The 27,127-nt window shown below is 46.6% G+C and overlaps 2 protein-coding genes across 12 annotated transcripts in view; both read right to left on the bottom strand.

Annotated features, from left to right (window-relative positions):
* The window catches only part of MCF2 (MCF.2 cell line derived transforming sequence), a 96,503-nt gene extending 86,535 nt beyond the window's left edge, over nucleotides 1-9,968 (bottom strand). For 2 of the 4 annotated variants that reach the window (XM_073358419.2, XM_073358421.2), the window contains exon 1: nucleotides 9,605-9,968. In XM_073358419.2, the coding sequence (XP_073214520.1) occupies nucleotides 9,605-9,713 (109 nt within the window). In that variant the 5' untranslated portion in view covers nucleotides 9,714-9,968. The remainder of the gene's footprint in view (nucleotides 1-9,604) is intronic. The other 2 variants (XM_073358422.2, XM_073358418.2) reach the window with 2 other exon arrangements.
* Nucleotides 9,969-20,766: 10,798 nt separating this feature from the next.
* Nucleotides 20,767-27,127, bottom strand: part of ATP11C (ATPase phospholipid transporting 11C (ATP11C blood group)) — a 122,027-nt gene continuing 115,666 nt past the window's right edge. For 7 of the 8 annotated variants that reach the window (XM_073358413.2, XM_073358415.2, XM_073358409.2 and 4 more), the window contains one exon: nucleotides 20,767-24,609. In XM_073358413.2, the coding sequence (XP_073214514.1) occupies nucleotides 24,469-24,609 (141 nt within the window). In that variant the 3' untranslated portion in view covers nucleotides 20,767-24,468. The remainder of the gene's footprint in view (nucleotides 24,610-27,127) is intronic. The other variant, XM_073358407.2, reaches the window with a different exon arrangement.

Here is a 27,127-nt window from a genome sequence, read left to right as displayed (position 1 = left end):
ATAGCCTCACTCTGGATTTACACCAGTGTAAGTGAGATCATAGTCTGGCCATAGAGCTTTAAAACTCTGGGCTGCTTCACCCCACTTAATACACACACATCTTTTTACACATACAACAGTGATGGACACCCGATAAATGCACGGATTTTATTAAGCAGATCCGTCTCTTACCTACAGTGAGAATGGGATTATTACACAAATTTGGCACCCAAGCGTGCAAAACACACACACAGTTGTGGGCCGGTTTGCGTGCACAATTGGCACCTCGGCACACTGCTGCTGTATGCCAATTACTGTAATGAGCCATTTGCAACAGCGGTTACCTGAACTACACATCCACTTGCAGTAAATGCACGCACAAATAAGGCACCAAACAAGATGCACAGCTGCTCACCCAAACCCCAATCCTGCAAAAACGTACACACCTGCTTCACTTTCCACACACAGCTAACCACTGAAGCCACTGGGGCTACACAGCTGAATCAATCCGCACAGGATCGGGGTCCCAATGCATTAAGGGAGAAGTCTTATATATCCATTTAGGAAAAAAGAATATGAGAATAATGATTGCTATTGAACTCAGACGTGACCAGAAATTCAACGGCTGCTATTTTATTCCAAAGCATAGCAGCCCTTCTCTTTACCGTGCTACAATGGCACAAAAGATATGGTAAAATATTGATGACATGGTCTCAGTTGCTCTGAATGCTGAAAACACAGCCTGCCTGATAGCAGATCCTGCCAGAGTTGGTTCTTCTGACATTTACAGTATCGCTTCTCGGCTCTATGAGCTAAGATCAAGTATAGTGGCTAAGATCAAGTGTAAGTAGTCTCTTGGCCTATCCAAGGCTGTGATCAAGCATCTTGATGTTTTTGGTCTTTTGGCCTCGAGATGAAAACTTTGTCTGTGTCTCTTGGACCTTGAAGTGAAAAAGTTATCTAAGTTATATCTGTTCTTATCAGTTTAATATCTGACATGTACTTTATTTGAGGACTGTATATTAAATTGATTTACAGTTTGCATGCTGCAGTGTCCCCAGGCTACATAAAATCTGTAACCCTTGCGAGTAACATTCAAAAGGCTTTCAGCCACAAGACTGTAAATGCTTAATTATAGCAAGTTAAAACCAGATTTTCATTAGCAGGTAAAGATTAGCAATGAGATAAATTAGAAAAAAATGACTTCTGATATTAAAGATACACTTCAACAACGCTGGGAAAGCCAACAAGCATCATCGGCTGGTTCTGTCAAAAATACCACAGCAAACCACCATCTGTCACATACTAATTGAAGAGGAAGTTCCATAAAGCTCAGGAATCACTGACATGCTTACGAAAGAAAACCGGCTCACAGTCTACTCTGCAATGATACAACATGCAGGCAAATCAACCCCACGGAAGTTTAACACGCACCCCGCACCTTCCAAATCAGGACACAGACATTACTTTCTAACGGGCCAGGTTTTGCTCACAGTTCCGCGCCCATCGCCCCACTGCAGTTAAAACCATGCTCACACCGGCTGCACACGTGTAGCTGCGGAGAAAATCAGGTTTTCGAATGCCGTACAGGGGCTTTTCACCATGTGGCTCTCATTGGCTTAAATCGGTGAAGCCATCCCTGAGCATATAAATTGGCCTCTACCAAGTAGCCCCTAACTCGGTTTCAGCATTGATGGCAAGGTGGGGCAGAGCTTTTACTGCACTGAGTGGGAGTCTAGTACCCACCACAGCCTACCTCTCCCACCATGGCTGCCTACCCAGCCCGGAGCCATTATTACTCACACCCACCAGCTGGGAGAGAGTCGCTGCTCAACCAGTAGCCCTGCTCCCCACCCCTCATGTTAGCCTCCAGCAATTAGGAGAGATCTACTGTCAAGACAAGGAGACCCAATCCAGGCCCATTACCAAAGAGGACCTGCTCACCACCCAACCAGCCACCTCCAGCCCAAAGAGCACAAGGTGGCCTGCTGTCCTCACTCCTGACAGAAGAGACCATAGGACAACCTTCTGCCACCCTTTCTGCTGCCAAAGACCTGCTCTCAGGTAGGGAACCGCACAGCGGAGCATCGGAGTAACAAGGTGGATCAAGGGCTGCAGGGTGTTGGGAAGAGTGTGGTACACAGGGAAGGAGTCTCCGACCGAGGTGGATGTTTATTGAGGGAGCCCCTTAGTGAAACGTTAGCAGCGCCTCACTGGTCATCAGCTTTCCACGTGGTGCTGAGTTCTGTGGGGCGCTGGGAGTCAGGCCGGGCCTGCAGAGCTGTAGCAGCTGGGTGCTCGCTAGGACTTAGGGTCTCCAACAAATGCAGATATACCAGCTGAAGAGCAGCAGCAAAGCAGCCTCAGCAAAGCGTGCTGGCTTCCCATGCAGACCCAGCCTTCGGACGGCAGCGGCCAGTCCACGCCGATTACCCGTACCCAACACGGAGGCGCCCTGCAGGGCGCACAGCGTCAGTGCCGGGGCTGAAGAGGGCAGCATTCCTTACGTTCGCCGCGGTGTCTGCCTCCAAGAAGGGGCACGCACAGAGGGAGGGCTCTGGGGAGCCCCCTGCTGGCCATATCCCCTTGAGCCATGAAGTAGCACCAACAGAACCAGCCGCCTTGCCATCAGAGCAATAGCAACGACATTTTGCCCACTCTCTATGCAGGTGCATTGTGGGAGGGGAAAGACTTCCCTGGCTCCTTTCTCCACCGCAAATGCACCTCCACAAGACACAGCAGAATACTGCACCTTCACCTCTGAACACTTCGTCCACCTAGCTGTTCATCCCAGCTCCCGTGCCCTGAGGTCTAGGTCACCGGGACATCTGGGGAACAGGCAACATATGCCATGGTTTCATGTATAAGGGCATCAACCTCTGTAGGACACAGTGGCTGAAGTAAATGGTAACTTATAATAATACTTCGCACTCTTTCAGCCTTTCATCCATGGCACCTCGCCAAGGCACCTCACAAACACTCATGAATAAGCCTCACAACAGCCCTGTGAGGAAGGAAAGCATTCCCCCCCCCTTTTTACAGAGTGGGAAACTGAGGCAGGGAAATTAAGGGATGTCTCCAGGTCACCTAGCACCGGTCTAACACTTGACATTTTCATTGTGTTTTAACAGCTGTTAACTAACCTGGTTGAAAATTCTAGTGTAAACACAACATGAACATTTGTTCCTAGACACAAATACTTCTCACTAGTCATCCCTAGGCTGCATCCTGGGGTTCAATAGAACTGACGACGAGCTTCTGTGTCCTGTCGAGGCTAGAATTTATACTTGTGTTAGTTAACATGAGAGAAAGCAGAAGAAAGAATTCAAGCGTAAACACTGCCAGACTTCCAGTAAGTGAGTCATGAATTGATTCCTAGACCTCTTCTTAAAGTAGTAATCCACAGATTGATTAAATAGCTCAGTGAAATTCACTAACCATTCACTTCTTAGCATACTGGAAATCAGAGATTACCAGCTAACCAAGCATAAATTATAAGTGTGTCATTGTACACAATGAAGTGGAGGAGAGAGAGGGGAAATTGCCATTCAGGCTCTGTGACGCTTTGTGGAACTTTTCACACGTGCAAGGAGAACACAATCCTAAGGCTAGCTGATCCATATCCAGGCAGGGTGTCTGGAGAGAGAGAGGGGCTGATCTGCGTGAAAACGTATCACAGATAAACTTCACAGGACAAGGGGGATCATAACATCACTATAGGATCTGATCAGCACAGAACCAAGCTTATGCAATGTCAGAGTCCACAACAAAACGGACCCTCTGTAAACCGTTAGCATGGAACCGCATTGTAAATTCCCCGGAGCCCCTCCAGCAGACACCGGAGTGAAGGAAACCCACATCCACAGAGCAGCAAAAACATCCAGAATCCTCAGTCATCCCCATTATACTCAAACTATAGAGACCCATATACCCGACAGGTAGCAAAGATATGCAGCCATGGAAAAGTCCCAGCCAGAACAGCTGAATGCTGTCAGCTGAACAGAAGGGGGCAGTTGGCTCAGAGCCAGTTCTGGATTTTGGGGGTCCACTAGTTCTGGGGACTGAACTTCTTGCTTCTTTCCTATAGGCCAGATCCTGCTTCCCCAATCAGAATAATGTCACAAAGGGAGTGAGCCTCAGGGAATTTTTCCCCCTCTGTATGGAGGGGAAATATGCCAAGTTCGTGAGTTCACGGGAGCCTCGATCCCTCAGCATCTCTATACACTTCCTGGCTCCAAACCAGAGTTAACAGCTAGCCAACTACAGAAGCTTTATTCAAAGCAGGCCAAGCAAAAATAAGCTAAATTACAGTCGGAGAGACTTTCATATTACCCAGTTCCATCACCTGGCTGCTAACCTCCCAGACTGTTAGAGCAACGTCCGACATGCTGAACTATGTGTGTCTAACCAGACCAGCTCTCTGTCTGTACCCACCCCAATGCCAGCTGAAAATTGGGAAAGTTAAAAGCCAGTTCAGCTCCGTTTTGGATTTATGTTTAACAAAAGAAATGCAATAGAAGTTTCTCAACTCCCACAATGCGCATTCATACTCACCCCCCAGTAAACAGTGTGGGCATTAAAAAACACTTGTACCGAGTCTTTCACATTAAGCTTAAAGCAATGTCTGAGCTTCAGCCAACTTAACTTTCCTCAATTTCCAACTTCAGTCGGTCTGTGCTTAGGAAAGACCCAGGAGTGAGACTAAAGAGGTTTTCCCAATCAGCATAGAGCTGTATTTGCCAAACAGGCATTGGGGAATATGCTTAGCATCTGCCCTCACGATGCATCATGATAGCCAATATTATCAGCTTCCAAAGTAAATCTAATTCACTACAAGGTAATTTAAAGGAGGGCTGCAGAGGCAAAGAAGAGCGAACTTTTCACATCATCTTCAATCTCTTGCAAATCTTTCTCCCTTTAGGCCAAATTCCAGCTTTGCATATGTATAGGTAAGAACCTCAGCGGGAGATGCAGATGCAAGGCAGAGGGTAGACTTGAAGGATAAATCCTGGGGCCTAATTCACTTGCAAACTTGGGAGCAGCAGCGTTGAAGTCTATGGAGTGATGAATTCCCTGCCCTTAGCCCATGTACCCTGTAATAATGGGAAATTCAATTCTGCAGCAAGGCCCCCAGTTTTGAAATAATTAGCTGTGTTGACATTTGTCATCTTGCAGTTTCAGAATTAACTCGCTGAAACAGACATGAGAGTCCACCACTTTCAGCATTGTTTCAGGCTGTCTGCAGACTTAGGCAGACAACGCTACATCAGTTTACACCGCCTTTGTTGTTGTAGGGCTTTCTTCTGAACCACAAGTGCCAGAAACAACTGTCTTTAAAAAAAGGAAGGGACACCGGAACCCAATTCTGTGTTAAACTCTGGAGCTGGGGAATCATGTAATCTTAAAGCCCTGGTTAAAAATGTGGCATTATTCTGTTACTCTGACTCAAGAAGCAAACACAGCAGAAAAAGTAGAGAAAACGTTTTCCCATAAGAAACAGTGGAAGCTCTCCCTGTTTCAGAGCATCATGCAGATTAGAGGCAAAGGTAGACTCTGATAATACTGAAGTCAATTACCCTCCCCCACTCCACTTTATATTTCAGATTACCTCCCTCCCACACAGCCTTGTTGTCATTTCACTTTTCTTATGGTAAACGACTGATAAAACATGAAATTGCAGGTGTAGAATCTGTGCTTTATGCGAACAGAATGCATCCTACATACTGTTTAAGATTCCTGTTTCTCTTGTGGTCCTCGTTGGGGCTGCAGCTCCTTGAATGGCTTTGAGTGATAATATTATTCATTTTCTGGACATCAGAATACAAGCTTACTATGTAATAACAGCTCTCAAATAGTATCTCCTATAACCACAGCTATAAACACGTTACTCCCTAAAGAGGCTGAAAGGACGTGTGTGTGTGTGTTGTGACAGGGTCAGGCCAGATGGCTACAAGAGAGTGCTAGAAGGCAGATATATTAGCCCCAGGTTAAGTAGGTCCCTTTTCCCTGGGTAAGGTAACAGGGAAGGTTCCAGAACAATCAGGAACTTTCTGGAAACAATTAAGGCAGACAGGCTAATTAGAACACCTGCAGCAAATCAAGAAGCAGCTAGAATCAATTAAGGCAGGCTAATCAGGGCACCTGGGTTTAAAAAGGAGCTCACTTCAGTTTGTGGTGCATGTGTGAGGAGCTGGGAGCAAGAGGCACAAGAAGCTGAGAGTGAGAAGGCGTACTACTGGAAGACTGAGGAGTGCAGGCATTATCAGACATCAGGAGGAAGGTCCTGTGGTGAGAATAAAGAAGGTGTTGGGAGGAGGCCATGGGGAAGTAGCCCAGGGAGTTGTAGCTGTCACGCAGCTGTTACAGGAGCCACTGTAGACAGCTGCAATCCACAGGGCCCTGGGCTGGAACCCGGAGTAGAGGGTGGGCCCGGGTTCCCCCCATCCCTCCAACTCCCTACTTGATACCAGAGGAGTTGACCTGGACTGTGGGTTCCACCAGAGGGGAAGGTCTCTGGCCTGTTTCCGGATCCACTAGGCGGATCATTAGAGACTGCAGGGATTGTTCTTCTTTCTTTTCCCCATGCTGGCCAGTGATGAGGCTAACTGAGTGAACAGCAGATTTGAGCCATGAAAGTGGCCAAACTGAGGGCTGCCGTGAACCTCTGAGGTGAGCAAATCCACCAATAAGCACAGGACCCACCAAGGCAGAGGAGGAACTTTGTCACAATATATACACACAACGTTGCCAACCCTCATGATTTTGTCACAAGTCTCATGATATTGGATGCTTTCCTTGAACCCTCTGCACTTGCAGTCAAGCAACTGTGTGAGAATCTCAGTTTTCATTTTTAAAAAAAAGTTTCTTCCCCTGGTGGTTGGGGGAAAGTGCCTAAAATGTATCCCACGGCCAGCCTAAAAAGGTCAGAAATTATGGGGTGGGAAAGAATCCCACATTTTTTATCCTTTTCAAAATCTCATGATTTGGAGTGGAGGCTGACACAACTGTTTCAACACTGAGAGCAGCCCAAATCATGGTCCCAGGCCTTCAACGGGACCCACACAAACTCATCCTTGTTCCCGTGTAGAGTCCCACAGACTTTCCAAAAGCAGGTGTAAAGGTCCATCCGCACAGAGCGGAATGCAGGACTGGGACCTGTGTTACCGGAGAGCGATCTGCCCAGTTTCCCCAGACTTCATTTACATAGTGTGGAGAATTGATGCATCACCGCTGTGTTCGTGCACTTACACTCACGCTGCCTCTCTAAAGCCCAGTCCTTCAGGAAAATAGGAGTTTTGCCGTTGACTCCACAGAACAGGATCAGACTCTATAGAACTGTTTTGTTTTAATTGCACATTCCCACAAACATCCTTTTCTGGCTCATGCAAGTGTTCCTTTGCATCACCAACCACTTTTACTACAGAACCTAATCATCTCTCCCCATGTTCTCCAATAAAAAAAAAATCCAGCCTAATAAATTCAGCTACGCTATGCAAAGGAATCGAGACAAACAGAAGGAGACTGTTAGATCTTTGTGTTAGAGTGTCTTCTTTGCCAGGCCTAGCTCCAAGCACATAGATGGCCCTTAAGAGATAATGAATGACATGTGTCTTCAGTTCTGGGACTGGGTGTGCTCTCTGTCACGATGGGGAAAAGCAGTGCCCATAGGCCCTGACCTTTTCCCCTGGGAATCCATTAAAGGATTATGCTGAAAAGAAATAAAATCTCCCCCAAAAGCAAACCCTTGGAAGGTTTATCAGCAAATTATAGAATCACAAAAGTGTAGGACTGGAATGGACCGCAGTAAATCATCTAGCCCAGTCCACTGCACTCAATGCAGGACTGTACAATAACTAGATCGTGGGCCATCAAAGGGAGCTCTGTTAAGGCACAAGGGCAGCCCATGGCCTAAAGTTACTGGGTCAAGTCACACCTGCTTTTCATCAGTGTAGCACATCCACATTAAGGGTTCACACTGATGTAACATCATCGATGTAGTCAAACTAGTAAATTTTTGAATGGAGACCTAAGTGACTCAGGAAGGGCAACAAGCAAGGAAAACAAGCAATCATACACAATTGTATACACATCTGCTGCTTTTTTTTAATACTGTAAATAGATCAATCAAGAGTTGATCATGCCCAGCTGCCATTCAACCTACCCATCATTAACTGGCTGACCTGGAACCATTCTGAGGCTTCAGTGCAGCAATTTGTAAAATGCTGATGGCTTCTACTGCGTGACTATACCAAACATGCAGGTGACTCGGAGCCTGCATAATCAATGCGAGGTTCGTCTTGGCGCATCACTGCCAGTCACAGAGGTTCCAAAACAAGTCACAACTTTCTGACCATCACGCAATCTATGAGCAAATAAACTGCAGCCTGATTTATACACCCGAAGCCCAACAGAAGGCCCACCAAAAGCATAAGGCAGAGTATTGCAAATACAAACAAGAGGGAGTCCTGCAGCAACACTGGCCAATGGAAGCCTGACAAAGGGGCTAGCATCCGATCACACACTTTTGCTTATTCCTTTTCGACAGTGTTCCCGCAACAAGAAAGGGCATGTCAGAGACACAAGGGGAAGCAGTGATTACTGTAAAAATAAGACACCCTTCTACATGCATAGTACAATCCATCAAAGCAAGCGTTATTCAGTGCCTTTTAAACAACAACCATCCAGCACTTAGGATGAAACCTACTAGAGACTTCTAACAAGAATTCACTTTAGTGAACTGTCTGCCTAGTATTTAGGCCCCAGTTCTGTAAACAGCTACACCTGTTTGATATTATGTATGTGAATAAAGTTAAGCACGTGCATAGGTGCATTCAGGATCCTGGCTTTAGAGTGGGAGGGCCCAGGTTATTCCCCCCCCCCAAACTAGTTCAGTTCTGTCAGCCATTACATTGCACACCTGTATCCGAAGTGTCACCCCCACCGCTCCGCTGGGTGCAAGGAGCATGGTATGTGGAAGGCATGAGAATACAGTACATTTATTTGTGAGCAACCTGAAGATGCAGAAGTTTGTCCCTTTGGCTTGGTAAAAAAAAATCCGTCTTTAGGAAGCATTTTTGAAGGCATGCTCTAAATTAGGCAGGAAAATCGCTGCTGGACAGAAGAACTAGATGAGGGAGAACAAACAGGCCGGGTCAAAGAGACTAGGGGCTGCAGGTGGATTCTGGGTTTGAGTTTCCAATATGATTTTTGGCTTTCTTGAGTTTAACAATACTCCCCCCCCCTCCGATGTTTTCACACCTCCCCTTCCCAAGCCCCGCGCCCGTCCGGGCAGGTCAGCCCCCTCCTAGCACTTCAAACGGCCACAGAAGCAGTCCCCATGGCCGGTATTAAAGCTCCTGCCAGGTTTGGGCTTGGACTGCTGCCATCGCTGGGGGTAAGGCGCGAACGAACCGGGCAGAGAGCGACTCGCGTCCCAGCAGCAGCCCCGTGACCCCGGCCACCCCACGGAACTTTCGCTCGCTGCGGCACCGCGGCTCCGCCCGGCAGGACCCCGGGGCTGGGGGGCAGGGAAGAGGAGTCGGATCCCGGGGGGCTGAGGCGAAGCAGGGGGCGCCAGGCCGGCTGCGCACGGAGGGCGAGCCGGGGAAGGGGAGCGGTCGCTTACCGGCGACGCTGGAGTCGAGGCGGGCGGCGGCTTGCAGCAGGCAGTAGTAGCGCTCCATTTCCACCTCGGAGATCCGGATGCGCTCCGGCGCGGGGCGCGCCAGGGCCATGCCCGAGGCCGGGCGCTCCGGCGCGGGGCTCGCCAGGGCCGAGCTCCGCGGGGAGGGGGATGCAGGTGAGTTGGTCCCCGCTGCCAGCCAGCCGGTCTCCCTGCTAGTGCCGGGCTGGACTCCCCATGCTCCCCCCAGCCGGGAGCCAGCGCCGGGATCGCCCCCGAGATTCGCTCCCCGGCTGCTGCTTGCCCGGCTCAGCCTGGCCCCTCGCCTCCGCGGCGGGCAGCGCCAGCCCCGGGCCGAGCCGCGCCTCCGGCGCTCCGGGCAGCCTGGCCTGCGCGCCCAGCACTGCGGAGCCGCCGGCTGCCCTGCTAGCCCAGCAGGGCCGCTCCCTCCAGCCCGAGCGCACGGGACCTTGGCTGGGAGTTTCCCCCGCTGGGGACGACTCGGGAACGCCTCGCCCTGCAGCGGCCGGGCACGGGGCCGTTCCACCCTCCCCGGCGCCTCCCGGAGGAGCGGCTGGCGAGGGGCAGGGGGCTGAGCCCGGCCCCCAGCCCTGCTCTGCCGCTGCCTCCCGGGCTCGCTGCTGCGCTCAGGGCGCAGCGGGGCTCTGCGCTCACGGGGTGGCCGGGATGCGGGTAGCCTTCCCCACGTACCGCCCAGCGGGACGGCGAGAGTCGGGTACGCGAGCCAAGCTGGGCCATCGCCAAGGATGGGGACCCCCTCCCTTCTCTCCAGCGGGCAGAAGGCAGCAGGGACCTGCCCTTTACCCTCCACCCCAGCTATTCCTCGCCTGGCAGCAAGCACTGGCTTTCCCCTGCTCTAAATTAGGCAAGCCCCCCAGGGGGGAATCCTGGCTCCGCTGAAATCAGTGGGAGCTTTCCTATTGTCTTTAAAGGGACCAGGAGTTTATCAAAGCCGGCTTTATCAAAGCCATTGGCTGTGAGGGCGGAGATATTTCACAGCCTGCTGCTGCCCATCAGCCTTCACTGCCCAGGCCCCATGATGGGTGATAATCTGGGTTACTGGAATAAGGGACCGGGGTGTTAAATGTCCAGTGAACTTAAGTCTTCTAGAAAGTAACACAAGAGGCTTTGTTTGGTGGCCACAGGTTGGATGCAGGTGCCCTGACCTGCCTCAGTGGGCCTCAGCCCTTCCTGGAGAGGCCCTTTGGGTCTGAGGAGGTAGTTGAGTCACCTCATCCTTACTCTTCCTTCTGGTTCTCAGCTGAGGCCATCAGCCAGAAAGCCAGTTGCCACCTGCATCGCCACTATGTCATACCAACCACTGCATCTTAAAGCAAGCCTTGCAATTCCTAGCACAGTAAGGTGGTCAGATCAGGCTTGAGCCATTGCCTGGGCTTAGAAGTGCCTCTTCCCTGTTAAGGCTATTGGCCCAAGCAGCATCTCCTCTCAGCTGTGTGAAATCATCCAAACCTGATGGCCCCCTTTGGGCCCTTTTAAATTACACTCTGCAGCAGGCTGAAAGGGACAGGGTCAGTTCCTGGACAAGACAAATAATACTATTACCTCCCTAGCTGTTCCTTCCCATCTACATTTTCAAAGCAGCATGTTCGATCTGAGCTAGAATTTTGTCCAGCTCTGTTTAAAACCAAAGTCTTTTTGTATTTGGTCGCCGGGCTCCAGCACGGTTGCCTGAAACAGAGCTGGCGCAGAATTGTTTGGTCTCAGAAACATGTTAAACCAGCAGTGTGCTTTAGCAGCTAGGGCTGACCCCTGTCAGCTTCCATGATCAGATGTCAATGGCTAACATCCTGCCAGCTCATGCAGATCAGAGGCTACTGTGATGGGATACTCTAAAGGGAAACAGCTGTTTTTAATTATGTCAATTTCCCATAAAACCATAGAATATCAGAGTTGGAAGGGACCTCAGGAGGTCATCTAGTCTAACCCCCTGCTCAAAGCAGGACTAATCCCCAATTTTTGCCCCCATCCCTAAATAGCCCCCCCCCAAGGATTGAACTCACAACCCTGGGTTTAGCAGGCCAATGCTCAAACCACTGAGCTATCCCTTCCCCCTTTGGCCTAGCCCTTTGCCTTCCAGCATTTAGGGCTAGTCATTATTTAGGCAGGCTATCAGATTAGGGTGCAAACTCTGGCAAGAGTCATATTTACAGGGCTTCCATGGTTGTTTAACATTTGTCTAATTTTATAAGAAAAATTTCCCCACAAATGTCATAGTTTAGTTACCAGTTCAACCAATGCTTTCTCCTTGTTTCTAACACAGCAGATGCCATCCTGGCTGTCTCTTCTTTCTCGTTGTTCGGCTAGAGGTATCATCACTGATGTCAGGACTGTGCACAGTTCTAGCAACAGCATGAAATCATAGTTGCTGCCCAACAAGCAGAAAGAGTGCAATGCATGGAGTTTGTGTAGGACCTACCAAAATATGTTTGTAAAAAAATTAACAGGGAATTGGAGGGTCAGAAAATGATTAAGGGGAGATTCATCCGTTCAAATCCTGCCTAGGCTGGTAGAGAGATAAAATGTTACCAGCTGCTGATTGGGGATAGGGTGGATCTAAGAGAGTTGATGATCTCAATACAGTTCCAAAATTGATACACATCACATACAAAACAGTCCACTCTTATTTGACATCAATTTTCTCTTTAGTGGCCGGTCTCAGCAGAGAGGCCATGAATTAAAGGAGCATGGAGATGAACCCATGTTCCCATCCTAGGGCAGTCCCTGCAGGTCAGTCTGACTCTGCTTGCACAGCTGTTGTATGTTATGCAAAGAAAATGAGCATGTCAGGTTCCAGCAAGGGTTAAGTTAATACCTTGTGTAAGCATTCCATCTCTAAGGGGCTTGTGTGTGAGAGGGCGCCCTTACTTGTGAATGAAGAGTATCTAATTTAAAAGGAGAGAGATTTAGAATCCAAGAGCCTTCAGATAATACTGTGTTTGCGCTAGTCTTGGGCCTCCACTCTGGGGTTCTCATTTAAAAATATCTTTCCAACGTGCTAGGGTATTCCAAACTAAGGAAAGTTTCCCAGATGGGTTCAAAATGCAGATTTGCCAGGCAATCTAGCCCCTGAGTCAGATTCTCTCTCCTACAACAAGGTTATAAGACCACTGTCTTGTTAAGGATGTTTTCAGTGATGCTTTAGTGTTTTCCCTGGGAAATTAACTGCTGAGCCTTATTTCTGGGGGTTTTGTTTGTTTGGGCAGTGCAGGGGCTGATATTTCACAGTCAATCAGAACCCAGGAAGCGCCCCTCTCTAGTTCAGTGTGTTGTGTAATTGTACTTAATTTTTTAACATTGACACGACTGACAGCGAACGCCAACCTAATAGTTCAGTGAATGGAGACTCCTGTCTGGCTGTGGAGTGCTGGATCTGTTTATGTTCTTCAGGGCCTTCAAGGAGAGGATACACTCACCTCTTCTAAAGCAACCCCAGCAATTGCAGAGTGGAGAGAGATTAAAAATAGTCAACGCGTGCAAAGCTAGGGACTCAGACATGGTGCAGCTGTCGAATAGCCAAGGAGCTGTAGATCAATAACTTATTACAGTAAAGCCATTGCCCCACTTCCACACCACCTCAGTTGATGCAGAGATTAGCAGCAGCCCCTTGCTGTGTGATTGGTTTCAGAGTAGCAGTCGTGTTAGTCTGTATCTGCAAAAAGAAAAGGAGGACTTGTGGCACTTCAGAGACTAACCGATTTATTTGAGCATAAGCTTTTGTGAGGTACAGCTCACTTCATTGGATGCATGCAGTGGAAAATACAGTGCGGAGATTTTATATACACAGAGAACATGAAACAATGGGTGTTACCATACACACTGTAACAAGAGTGATCAGGAAAGGTGAGCTATTACCAGCAGGAGAGCGGGGGGAGAAAAAAATTTTGTAGTGATAATCAAGGTGGGCCATTTCCAGCAGTTGACAAGAACGTGTGAGGAACAGTGGGGGCGGGGAGGGGGAATAAACATGGGGAAATAGTTTTACTTCGTGTAATGACCCATCCATTCCCAGACTTTATTCAAGCCTAATTTAATGGTGTCCAGTTTGCAAATTAATTCCAATTCAGCAGTTTCGCATTGGAGTCTGTTTTTGAAGTTTTTTTATTGTAATATTGCCTCTTTCAGGTCTGTAATCGAGTGACCAGAGAGATTGAATGTTATAATTCTTGACGTCTGGTTTGTGTCCATTTATTCTTTTACGTAGAGACTGTCCAGTTTGACCAATGTACATGGCAGAGGGGCATTGCTGGCACATATCCTATGGGTAGATGTGCAAGTGAACGAGCCTCTGATAGTGTGGCTGATGTGATTAGGCCCTTTGATGGTGTCCCCTGAATAGATGTTCATTTTACTTCACCACAGAAGGTGTCTCTCTGCAAGTGGGAGCCACAGGACATGGCTTGACTGGCTCAGCACCAGAGAGTTCTCCTGCACCGACCTCCAGTATTTTGTGAGATGCTGCAAATGTCTTGATGTCTATGGCCAGTGTTTAGTTACACATGCCCAGGCACCTAGCAACATTGATATTGACCAGCTCTGCTGCCATCAAACCCAAATGAGAAAGCCCAGTAAGAGCAAGCTCTTCTAAGCCTGAGCCATCAGTCCCGGCTCTTTTTTATTGGATACAGATACCTTCGCGCAACCCCAGGAGACGTCAGCAGCCAGATACAACTGACAGATGCAAAGCATGTAAGAGAAAACACTGGGCACAACTTCCATTCAGTGTCCAGGGGGGTTTCTGGTGAAACAGAAGGCAAGGTTTGCCCATTAAGGATTTAGTGTTTACGTGTTGCATGGGTAGCTAGACTGCCACGCAGCCCTAGCAATGTAGCCATGCACAGACATGATTGGCCCAAAATATCACGAGCCAGTTTCCAGGGGAAACCTCTTATGCGTAGGTCAAAGAACACACAGGTACACCTTTTCCTCAACAGTATTCCCTCACATTGCTGCATTACAGCAAAATCTTCTCTTTTACATACTGTAGTTATTTTTCAAGCCCTCCATACACTTGCCATCTCTCCAGCATGCTGCGGCAGTGATGGATTTCCAGAGGAGGCAAAGTCTGGGTTGATCCTATTTTGCACTGGCTGATGAATGGACACTTAAACAGAAGCTACCAGTCCTGTTCTTCTGGCTGAAGAGGCTCTCCGTCCCAGGGCATGATCCCACAACATGCTAAGTGATATGGTGCTCAGCACCTTGCAAGATGGGGCCCCTGGGATGATGTTCTTTGACTGCACTGGAAGGGAACAAGGCTCCACAGGGAGCAGGACAGATCTCATTCCCTTGGAAAGGTTATGTTAGAGTTTCCACAAGACCCCTCTACTTTCCGAGTTTTATTCCATGTGGGCTGACAGCAACAGACCATCGGGGAGTGGGAGAATTTCCCCATTAATAATTTCAGCTCATACTTCAGTAAAACCCAGTTCTGACAAAGGCCAACATAGCCTGTATGGGACTGATGCTATTTGGTGAAAAAACGCAGCAGAAATCCCTGTTCAATCAAACAAGTCGCTCTTTACATGTTGCCTTTTAAACAAACCCAGACATGTAACTCCCCATGCCACTGTAAGCTCCTTCTGAGGCTGATCTGAAGAACCAGAGACCGTTCCCGAACATAGCTCTGTTTTGGAGCAACAGCCATTCTCCCTCTTGGAAAGGCTTCAGTTTTTATTGCTCCCGCTTCTGACTGCTGCTCCTTCCAACTGTGTGGCCAGGCTGAAAAGCCAGGAACTCAGATGCGGAATTTCCTTTCAAATGCCCCAGGCCCTCTGCTCTGTCAGAAGCTGCTCTGTTAGACCCAGAGAAACGCCTGCACTTAAGGAAGAAATCAATTGGCTGAACTCTCTGCATTGCCCTCTTCTGCAACTGGCAGCCTTAGGCTTCGCCTGGCCCAGGGAATTTTGGCATGCTTATCACTGAGTGGATTCCCCTGGTATGCTGGTAACTCACCACTGTTTCTACACACAGCACTGGTCCCAGCAGAGCATAGGCAATTGTACTGCTATCATGCACTGGGCTCACCACCCTCATCAGTCTCCACTGGGCCGGATTCTCTTTGTAAGGGATAGCGATAGGCAACCCCTCACCCCCACGTCCTCTGAGCATCCTCCGGCTGTGCCCAAGTCCCTGTTCACAGAACTCCCCGATCCGCTATTCCCAAAGGAGCAGTCCACACCAGTTTGTTAGATTCAACTCAGAATCACCACATCACTTAACACATAGCACTTTATAGAGACAAGAAGAAGAAGTTTATTATCAAAGAACTGAGATTCGAGTGAACGAGAGTGAGAATACTGGAAACAAGTGGTGACACATTAAACAAAATCGTAACACACTTTCTAGAGCCTACACATAAACAACAAGGCATTCCCCTATCTCCTACAAGATAGCTTACCCCTGTCATTTCCCCAGGATTTTCAACCAGTTTGGCTGCAGTCCCTTCTTATGAGATCAAGGCTGCTGGCCGCTTGTCTTGACAGATGGACGGAATGAGGGTGTGCCTCTGTACTGCTTAGTTGTATTCCCAAAAGTTCATTGTCCTTATGTAAATAGGGCTCTCTCTCTCCTGCTGGGTCACTTCTGCCTGTAAATTTCCTCTCTTTGAAGATTTCACAATCCTTCATTAGCATTTGACTCATATAGTAAATGGAGGCCCACTGTGAACCAGACAATATTTAATTTACATGGAAGCAGGCAGCTAGAAACACAATTCTTGCCTGAAAGAAAACCAACTTTTTACCCTTCAGGTGACCAGTCTCGTGACAGACCTTAAGAACATATTTTTCAGTGTATACACATAACTCCTTATACAACATCCATTTTGCCATTATTATGATGACCAATGGGACAGAGGCTTTCATCAGAGCCCCTCCATGACATTCCTTTGGTGAATCCAGAGTTGCCCTCTGCCTGTTGGCATCCATGGTCTTTGGGTCACAGTGACCTATGTAGTAGTGGGGAGACTGACGCCTCAGTCCCATCTTGTGCCCTGTGACAGCTGCTGAAGTTTAGGAAGCTCCAGCTACAGTCCTTCTACCCTGGTTTCCAACTAGCAGATTCACATAATTCAGGAAATCAGTTGCTACGTTCCTGTTTATCACCCCTATCTCATCCACAACCATTGGTTCTGTACATTGGTCTCTGGCCAAATCCCAGCCCAAGGCCTTCCCCAGGTGACCATTAGCAGGTTTAAGGCCCTGGGATGCGCACATAGATGATGGATTATTTGATGCTGGTGCTTCCTAGGAAAATATCCACAAGCACTAACAGCCCCACAGAGCAGCAGGGCAATCTAGCACTTTCACGCCCAGAGCTAGAGCGAAGAGTTTATATTTTAAGCAATCCTGGAAACTGGAAAAACAGTTTCAATTTAGTTTGGAACTGACCCGAAGTGAAAGGGATATGTTCATTGCTGGTATAAGTATATTGACATCAAAGAGCTTATACCAGGGATGAACTACCTTTTACATACCCAGCAATTTCAGCAGAGTTTAAAGTGCATCAGATACGTAAGCTCACTTGTCTACAGTTTACCAGTGTCTTAGCAATAAGTCAGGGGACAGGGAAATTACCTGGTCCCCAGTGAACAAGAGGCTAGCTTCAGTTCATCTTCCCTAGAACCTACCACGGAGAAGCAAAGGTGAAATCCTGACCCTACTGAAGTCAATGGCAAATAGCAAATAACCATCTGGCCACCACACCTCACACCTTAGAATCATAGAATATCAGGGTTGGAAGGGACCTCAGGAGGTCATCTAGTCCAACCCCCTGCTCAAAGCAGGACTGATCCCCAACTAAATCATCCCAGCCAGGGCTTTGTCAAGCCTGACCTTAAAAACTTCTAGGGAAGGAGATTCCACCACCTCCCTAGATAACACATTCCAGTGTTTCACCACCCTCCTGGTGAAAAAGTTTTTCCTAATATCCAACCTAAATCTCCCCCACTGCACCTTGAGACCATTACTCCTTGTTCTGTCATCTGCTACCACTGAGAACAGTCTAGAGCCATCCTCTTTGGAACCCCCTTTCAGGTAGTTGAAAGCAGCTATCAAATCCCCCCTCATTCTTTTCTTCTGAAGACTCAACATCCCCATTTATGAAGATATTGAACAAAACCGGACCCAGGACCGACCCCTGGGGCACTCCACTTGATACCGGCTGCCAACTAGACATGGAGCCATTGATCACTACCCATTGAGCCCGACAATCTAGCCAGCTTTCTATCCACCTTATAGTCCATTCATCCAGCCCATACTTCTTTAACTTGCTGGCAAGAATACTGTGGGAGACCGTGTCAAAAGCTTTGCTAAAGTCAAGGAACAACACGTCCACTGCTTTCCCTTCATCCACAGAGCCAGTTATCTCATCATAGAAGGCAATTAGATTAGTCAGGCATGACTTGCCCTTGGTGAATCCATGCTGACTGTTCCTGATCACTTTCCTCTCCTCTAAGTACTTCAGAATTGATTCCTGGAGGACCTGCTCCATGATTTTTCCAGGGACTGAGGGGAGGCTGGCTGGTCTGTAGTTCCCAGGATCCTCCTTCTTCCCTTTTTTAAAGATGGGCACTACATTAGCCTTTTTTCTGTCATCTGGGACCTCCCCCGATCGCCATGAGTTTTCAAAGATAATAGCCAATGGCTCTGCAATCACATCTGCCAACTCCTTTAGTAGCTGGGGTAAAATCTTTTAAGTAGCTGGGGTAAAATCCCTGTTGAAGTCAATGGCTAAGGCGTTCAGCTACAATCTTGGAGGTTGTAGGTTTATGCCTTATTGGATCGCATATGGAAAGGCTGCTCCAGTTCATCCAGATGTAAAACTGGTACCTGGTCAATAGGATTAGGGAAGTCAAAGGCAATTGGATGTGATGCCGGCCACATCACTCCTTTGCATACCAGCGGCTATGGAAACTGCCATGCTTTAAACCGCATCAGCCATCTGTGGCTTGGGGCAGACTGACGTAAAGAGGGGAGGCTAACCCCTTTGGGAAGGTTGGACTCCATGCCCGAGGACTGAGTTGGAACCCTGCTTAGGTTCATTTACTTTACTTGCTTGATATAAATACTAGTACATGAGGGGGGGAAATATGCTGTTGCAGTCTGCTGCAGAGTCAGCTCACCACTTTAGATCCCACTATTTCAAAAGTTTCAAAGCGAGCCTGAAATCAGATTGTAATGTTTCCACAAGCAGCTGCAGGAAGGCCACCTTTTCTCTCTCTCACACACATGCACACGGAGATGCAGATGGATGTTTTTGCCCTTATCGCACTGAAACAAACAAATATGGAGTGAGGGGTGTGAAGGCCTGGTGTATATGCAAGCGGGCTTTGACGTTTTGAAAACTTGTCCTTAAAAGTCCTTATTAAAAAAAAAAAAAGAAAGGTCTGAACATTAGGAAATGCCCATTATGTCTCATTTCAAAAACTTCTCTAATTCATAGAGTTAGAATTTAAGGCCAGAGAGACCACTAGATCATCTGGTCTGACCTCCTGTATTGCACAACCCACCCACACCACCCAGCACCCCAACAGCAAACCCAACATCAGAAATAAGAGCAACATAAATGAGACCCTCAGAAGACCAGACTATTATGCGCCCCAGGCACTGCATAGGAGGGACCAAGGTGCACCAGTGCCTGAGGCCCCCGCAATAGCAGGGAAATGATTAAATGAGATACACCCAGAGAATCCTGGCAAGTGACCTGCACTCACATAATGCAGAGGAAGGTGAACACCCCTCCCCCTCCCCCCCGAGGGTACCTGTCAGTCTGACCTGGAGGAAAATTCCTTCCTGACCTCACATACGGTGAGCAGTTAGACCCTGAGCATGTGAGCAAAAACCATCCAGCCAAGCACCTGAGGGGGAGAACGCTCAGTACCCCTGCCCGCCTTAGCCATTAAATAGATATTTTAAACGTTATCGCGATGGTTCAGAGCTTTCTGAAGTATTTAGCAATTCACATAAGTCTCACACCACTAACTTTACTCCCACTCTGTTCCTGCCACTCTTTATAGCCAATTCAGATAAAAAGCCTTTGCAATTGTTCAGATCATTTTACCTATCACTCAGTACAGTATAATATACAGTACAATAGACTATTAAGATTCTCAACATGTATATTTGGTTTCCAATAGTACATGCTACTCCGTAAAGGTTAACTTTAGTTTTAAATAGCTCTGCCATCTGTCCTGTGATGGTTCACAGGAGCTTAATAATTAAAGAGGCAGAAACAGAATTTCTCAAACTTTTTTTTTTTTGACAAACATTTTGAGTCAGACACACTCATCTTAAAAATAAACACACACAGTGTGTGAATTGCTCCAACAATTTGTAATGACACTGAATTTCATTAGCACAAATCCTAACCTGCATTTCATCAACTCCAGGCAGTTTAGAGATCGGGCTCTGATCTTCTCTGCTGTGCTTGTAGCATGGAAGACAAGATTGCTGGGAGCTGAAAACCAGCTGATAGTTTGTTACTCCTTACCCAAGTCCCCAGTATATAACATTGTGCATCAAGGCCAACATTTTCACACTTGGTGCCTAGCTAAGCGGTCTGATTTGCTGAGGAACTGAGCAGCTGCAGTTCCCACTAAGTTGGACCTTTGGGTGCTCAGCACCTCTGAAAATGAAAGTACTTGTGCATCTAAACTCCAGCACCCAGGTTTTTACATTTTGACCCAGGGCATTATTTGTGGATTGGGGATGTGTGTCCACAGCAATAGCTACAGATGTGCAGTGTTTTATTTATTGTTAGTAGAATTACTATTTAGTGGATTGACAAAAGATACAGTAAGGTAGAGGCTACCTACTCTTCCCTTGTGTGTCATTCTTGTTGACAGCAGTGGGAGTTGCCCATGGAGAATTACGTATGGCTCTGTCGACCCAATCCAGTACCCACTGAAGATAGTGGGAGTCTTTCCACTGACTCCCACAGGGGGTGGATCAAGCCCTATGTGAGGAATAAAGTACTGTGTATTACGTGTAACCGGTAACCGACCACACCTCTCCCCATTTACCTCCTGCATTAAGAACTGCATCTTTTGCTTCTATGATAAACCATTTACTTGCTCCTGCAAATGAGGGTTAGGAGCATCCCAGGAGACAGATGAGGCAAAAATATTAATCAGAACAACATACCAAAGTTTATTGATTACTTCAAGCAGAAGTTTCTGTAACGAAAAAGGGCAAGTTGCATTCATAAAAGATAACATTCACATTCAATATCTGTTATATAAAGCAACACATGTATAAAATTGTATTTTAAGTGGGGAGGGGAGGAAGTAAGTTTGCAGTCCCTTTTTTTTTTTTTTTTTTTTTAAAGAAGCTGAAAAATGTTTCTTCTCATCAACTGTGTTTTAGATACACCTTTTTATATGCAACCATATTTAAAAAAAACCCCATAGCTGAGAAGTTGGATGAGTGGCACAACAGTGATACTAATTATATCTTCCACTGGTAGGTAGGTATGCAAATTTGCATTTCAATTTGTATGTAAATCCTGACAATTTATACTATCCTCATACAAAGATTAGTTTATGAAAATGTTCACTAGTACTGCGAGCGAGTCTAGTTACTTTTCTTAACTTTCTGTGTCACTAATCAGTGTGATTAATCTGCAGGGAATTGTTAGAAACACTAACCGGTTTCCTTCAAGATTTTCCACCTATAAGCTCTGACTGACCTTTTAGCTCATTACTGAAATGTGCCGTAACAATACAACTTGTATTGTTTTATATGAACAACAATCACGGTATTACTGTGTTACTGTCAAATTATTGCCATTCTGAGCTATCTAATCTTTGGCAGGACCTCAGCTGCAGGACCTCCCTAATTCCAGAATTAATTCTTCTGTTCTCTCTTATACCACAGGTCCCCAAGAAGCAACAGATGTGGGGTTTGCTAGTTTTGAATCCGGAGGGTCATACCTTTACCTGGTGTACATCAGCATAGCTCTACTGGAGTCCGTGGACCTACACCAATACACTAGCTAAGGCTCTTGCTCAAGATAGCCAGCCTGCATTTCCAACACTCTACAGCTGGTCTTCTAGAGATCTGGTGTTAATTCCAGCCCATCCTTGTGGATCCTCACATCAGTTTTGGTTTCAGATGTACATCTACAGTGAATGGTTCACTCTGCACCACAATTAATTATTTGGAGATGGAAAGAGAAAAATTTGGTTCCAATCAAGCTTACTCTTAAAATGCAGGATAGTTATTCCCCCCTTCCCCTTCCATCAGTACTCCTGAGCACATGCCGCAATCCTGCTCTTGCTGAAGCCAAAAGGAAAAATTCAGCTGGCGTCAGCTGGAGCAGAATTGGATCCCAACAACGCAGAATGCTACACGAAACAAACCAGGAGGGAGGCGGTCCGCGTCGGACTTGGAATGGTCTCAGATCATTGGAAATCTGCCTTTCAGTGCTCACATTTTGAAGATTATGTAAACATACCAACAAACAGAACTGTGCATCGAAGCAGAAAGCTCAGAGTTGGCGAACAGACCATATTGTCAGTGTATCGGGTGGATGTGCCCCTCGTCCTCGAACGTGTAGGCACAACATGTTAGCCATCAACACTGGTGACCAGACAAGAGCTAAGGCTCCCTTCTGGTCCTGTGCGACGAGCCAAAGGAAAAAGGGCCTTGGTTATAGGGACTATGAAGGGGAATGCAATCCCCGCCCCTGTCCTCAGCAAGGAGGGGCTGAGCCGTGGCCACTTTTGCCATGAATGGGGCTGAGCACTCCCCCATCCATGCTGGGTCTTGTGGGTTGGACACCCCACAGCTCCTGAGGCCTGCTCACATTTCCCCCCGCCCCATGTTGAGTAGCACAGAGCAGTCAGGACGTGCAGGGGTGGCAGAAGCCTCTCGCATGCAGTTCCCGCTCCTTCCCCTTGCTTTCCATGAATGGCAGGCTTTGTGTGACTGCTTAGATATAGATGAGGGTTTGCCTGCAATTACTGGGGGTAGGGGGAGAGAACTCGATCCAGCTTCCCCTAAGGAAACGTCCCAACTACTTCAGAGGCAGCAGGAGAGAGGCCAAGAGACTGAACAGCCGGTCGGTGTTTTTTAAAACCAAGGCTATTACCAGGCATAGAATCAGGTGCGCGGCTTTCTGATCACAGAAGCGCCAACTCCTTTCCAGCTTTAGAGTTTCCAAACTTTTTGAAGGGAGGGAAGGGAAAATCATTTTTTGCAAAATTCTTTTCTGTTGTTCATCGATATTTCATGGAGATGGGAATTTTCTGTCCAGCCCTAATTTCTAGTCTCTCTGGGCATGAGCAAAGCAAAGCCTAAAGGTAAAATTGTCAAAAGTGCCCAAGTCCCACTGACTTGCAATAAGACTTGGGAGCCCCAGAAAATGGGACTTGCATACCTTGAAAATTTTTACCCCAAGTCTTTTTTTTCCGCTTTATATGGCACAGGGACACCTGGGCCATACAGGATGATGGGGGCGTCAACCTGGTGGAAAAATATCATTCAAAAAATAAAATGCCAATTGCACTTAATCTGTGCTCACTCAGGACTTTTTATAATCATAGTAGTATTGTTTTCCTGCATAATAAAAAACAACCAGAAGTTGGTTGCCCAGCATTTTACCTTTATGCTGTGCACACGTGGCATTATTACATCAACATCTTAACGTGCAATTTTAAAAAAAAATCTGCGGATTTTAGAACCCAGTAAAATGTTACTCAGAGAGCCAGATGCATTTATTCACTTATTTTTAAACTGACCTCCTCTTTTGTTGATGCAGATCATGAAGATTGCAGATTTATCTGGTATTATTTGCAAGCACAATCAATGTCAATGGGTCACTTAAGGCCCGGTTGTGACTACCATTCAGGTCTTGAAGGTGTCGAAACAACTGCAATTACACTCTGAAACCATTCACAGAAGTGTGAGCATAACTACAGAGGCCCAGTTAAGCTTGGGCTGAAAACCTGCCACAACAGAACTTTTATTTAAGATTCTTTCCTGACTAAGGAGATTTTCATGAGTAATAAAGAAATTCTGTGTATTTTCAATACAGAAGGGGAAAGGGTTAGTTATTATGTCTTCCTCCTGTTCCAGAAACAAATCTGGTAACGTGGAAAAGAAGTCCTGCCATATGAAAACTTTTCATTTCTGAGGAGCTGATCAAAATATTTGTTCAGGCTGACACATGCTTCTGCATTTTAATAAACAGAGAACATTTAACAGCTCTAACCCTGCTGTTCGCAACTGGACATTTCACGCCATCAACAGCTCAGTCCGTCAATATTTTCAAGTACTTCTGCTGCGTGGATTTAAATGCTGAACTTTTCTAACAATCACTTCCTGGCTTCAGCTGCTGGTGCACAACTCTCACGAGCAGCCACGGGAGCTGTGCAAGATGACAGAACACGGTTCTAATTTCGGGTCCAACCCAACTTCCATGATGGGAGCCTTTCCAATGTCTTCCACGGGAGTTGGACAAGACCGTGATTAAGCAGAAAGGCTGTGCTACTTCTTTGGTCAGGCAAAAGAATAAGACTTTAGTGGCCATTCACTGCTGTTGGATGAATCTGTAATGGAGGAACCTCCTTCTATTCAGTGGGCATAAGGAGCATCCATGTGTCTCTAAAGTTTCTATTGTTCCATTTTTATGGAATTCTAGACGTCCTTTTCTCCACTCCCGATTCCATGGACTTCTTATGTCCCAGACTTTTCTATTTTCAGACTTTGAAAAAATAAGGGCCGCAGCTGCTTGGTCAGCAAAGCTGCTTACAATACGTGTCATTTTAAAGGAGAACTGTGAGTTCAAACACACGGCTTGTCCTGCGGCACGACAAGGTGCAGTGTTTAAAGTTGTTGCATTTGAGGTACCCTGAGATGGTATTGTTGTGTCAAGTTAGTAACAGCGTCTTTGATCTTCATTTCAGAAATGTATCCATTCTCCATAGGTTTGTAGGACAATAGCATAGGCAGATTAAAGGGTACAGTCTGTAAAATTAGAAGGGAAAAGATGGTTTACTATAATCTTTACATTCCAAAAATCATAGTTGTGTTATTCTAGACAGCCAAGTATTAGAATTTGCTAGGAGAATAACAGGAATGGTGATAAAAAGACAGTGATAAAATGCCAAACTGCATTCACAGTGAAGGGGAGAGCGTAGTGTGACAAATGAATTTGCACGGTTTTCAAAACGCTACATTAGGTCAAGGATTAACTTCTGACTTGCTCTCCCCTGGGATTCTCATATTAATTCAGTCCAGCTGCACCTGGTACCACACTGATTTGTGAAGGGAACCGATCACATCTGATCTGATGTTAATGCAGGCAAATATTTACCAAGAGAAACTCCTGTAATATAGGAAGGATGGGATCTTTCCCAACGAATAGCACTTAGTAGACTAGGGGGAATTTCCTCCCTTTTTTAAAGTTGATTTTTTTCCTGGCTGCTTCTGGTCTAACATTACACATATGCATAGAATGCACAGCTCCAGTCGAATAGGAGGTGAAAGAGGCTGATATCCATCAAGAGGTGTAGAATAAGGCACGAAAAACTCACTGGCTAGTGTATGTGACCTAAAAAGCAGAACATTTAGGAAGCAATATGCTTCCCAGATGGAAAAATTATTGCAGCATTTAACAACTGAAGAAGTGCGTAATGTCTCTGTGGGAAGATCCTCAGTCAGATCTGAGTGATCAGATGGCTGAAGCTGGCTACAGGCATAAATATTTGACATGCATGTAACACCCCTTTTCCATAAGACTTCTCCCAAAGTAAGCAGCGTGGCACACAATTTAACAACCACAGTCTGCTGGGATTGGAAACTGGGCTTCCAAGTAGCCGACATCTTGTTAGCAGGATTCCTAGAGCAACCAACTATGCAAAACGTGAGGCTCAGATGATCAAGCCATCCTTTGGCTGCTGGGTGTCTGCAACACACTGGTGCTCTGATGGGACAGGGGCTACTGCAATATCAGGGTTGCCATCACTGCTTCGGTGCTCCTGCACTGCCCCCAGGTGAGTGGGGAGCACAGACCTTCTGCAGAGGCTGTATGCCTCAGGGCGTCCACACAAAGATGGGCAAATTATTTGGACCAATGACGCCCTCAAACATCAAATATTTTTCATGGATTGCTGAAAATGTGGAAACAGCCTGTTTTCACTAAGAATTTTTGGAGTGGAAATAGGTGCATTTTTCTGTGCCTCAAAACCGTGATAACATTTAAAAACCTAGCCATCTCTATGGAACCTGGCGTAAAACAAAAATCTGGGTGGCAGAGAACTGCCCCAGCTGGTGACACATTTCCTGCAAAATTCAGCCAACCACAGTGTGACTTTGCCCCACTCACCACTGCAGTTCAGAGAACACTCAGGGGTGCAATGGGATTCCAACTGACTAGCAATGAGATTAGCAGACCTCCGGGCCTAGTACATGTGAAAACCTCACCCCAGAGCAGCCTATAGTCCTGTCAGAGGAGGTGGGCCATTTGCAGGTCTATTTATTTAATCTGGTATGCTGACCAGGCTGCATGGTCTATCAAAAGAGGAAAAAAATTAAAGACAGCAACCGAGCCAAATGAATCAGACTGCTTGAAAATAACAGCATGCAGCATCCCTAAGTCCAGGAGGTTGTAGAACAAGGGTTCTCAAACTGGGGGTCAGGACCCCTCAGGGACTTGCAAGGTTATTACATGTGGGGTCGTGACCTGTCAACCTCCACCCCAAATCACACTTTGCCTCCAGCATTTATAATGGTGTTAAATATATATTTTGAAGTCTTTTTAATTTATAGGGGGGGTTGCACTCAGAGGCTTGGTATGTGAAAGGGGTCACCAGTAAAAAAGTTTGAGAGCCACTGGTGTAGAACAATCACGGAGTTAAATGGAAGTGACATTTTTATTCTTAGGGCTCTGTTAATAAGGGCATTTATAAAGGGCAGCACCCTCCATTTTTAGCCCACTGGTAGACTTATAAGTAAGCAATCTTTCATTTGGGACAAGACCCCCTCCTTCCTCAAAGTAAGTGTCCGAGCTGGTACTGAGAACAGCAATCCTTGTTTCAGTACAGAATAGTTACACTAAGGAACAGCAGGGTTAATACTTGGGAGTATGAACATCCAGACTAGCACAAATATTTACTAACGAAGACCAGTAAAAGTAGGCTTTTTAACCTGGAATCTATTTGCCTCAATGGCTCCCTTACTTGCAAATTTATATACAAATACCTTAGGAGGAACAAGAAGACACTTGTAGCAAGGTTGCAGCTTTGTGCTGGCACCTGGCACTGCCTGGCTATGTGACATTTCTTCTAAGTGTGAATGAAATTTGGCACTTTTATCGATTTCTACAGCTAGAGGCATAGAGAGTGATTCTAAATATGATAATTAAAAAGCCAAACATGTACTATAGTAATTATATGTCTATATACACACACACACAAACACAAGTGTGCTGTACATATAATCAAATACAGTACATGTTTAGATTCAATTCTGTTCACATACATTA

This window comes from Lepidochelys kempii, chromosome 9, assembly GCF_965140285.1.
Source record: "Lepidochelys kempii isolate rLepKem1 chromosome 9, rLepKem1.hap1, whole genome shotgun sequence".
NCBI lineage: Eukaryota > Metazoa > Chordata > Testudines > Cheloniidae > Lepidochelys > Lepidochelys kempii.
Note: the sequence above shows the minus strand (reverse complement) of the source record. Positions and strands in the feature narration are given on the sequence as shown.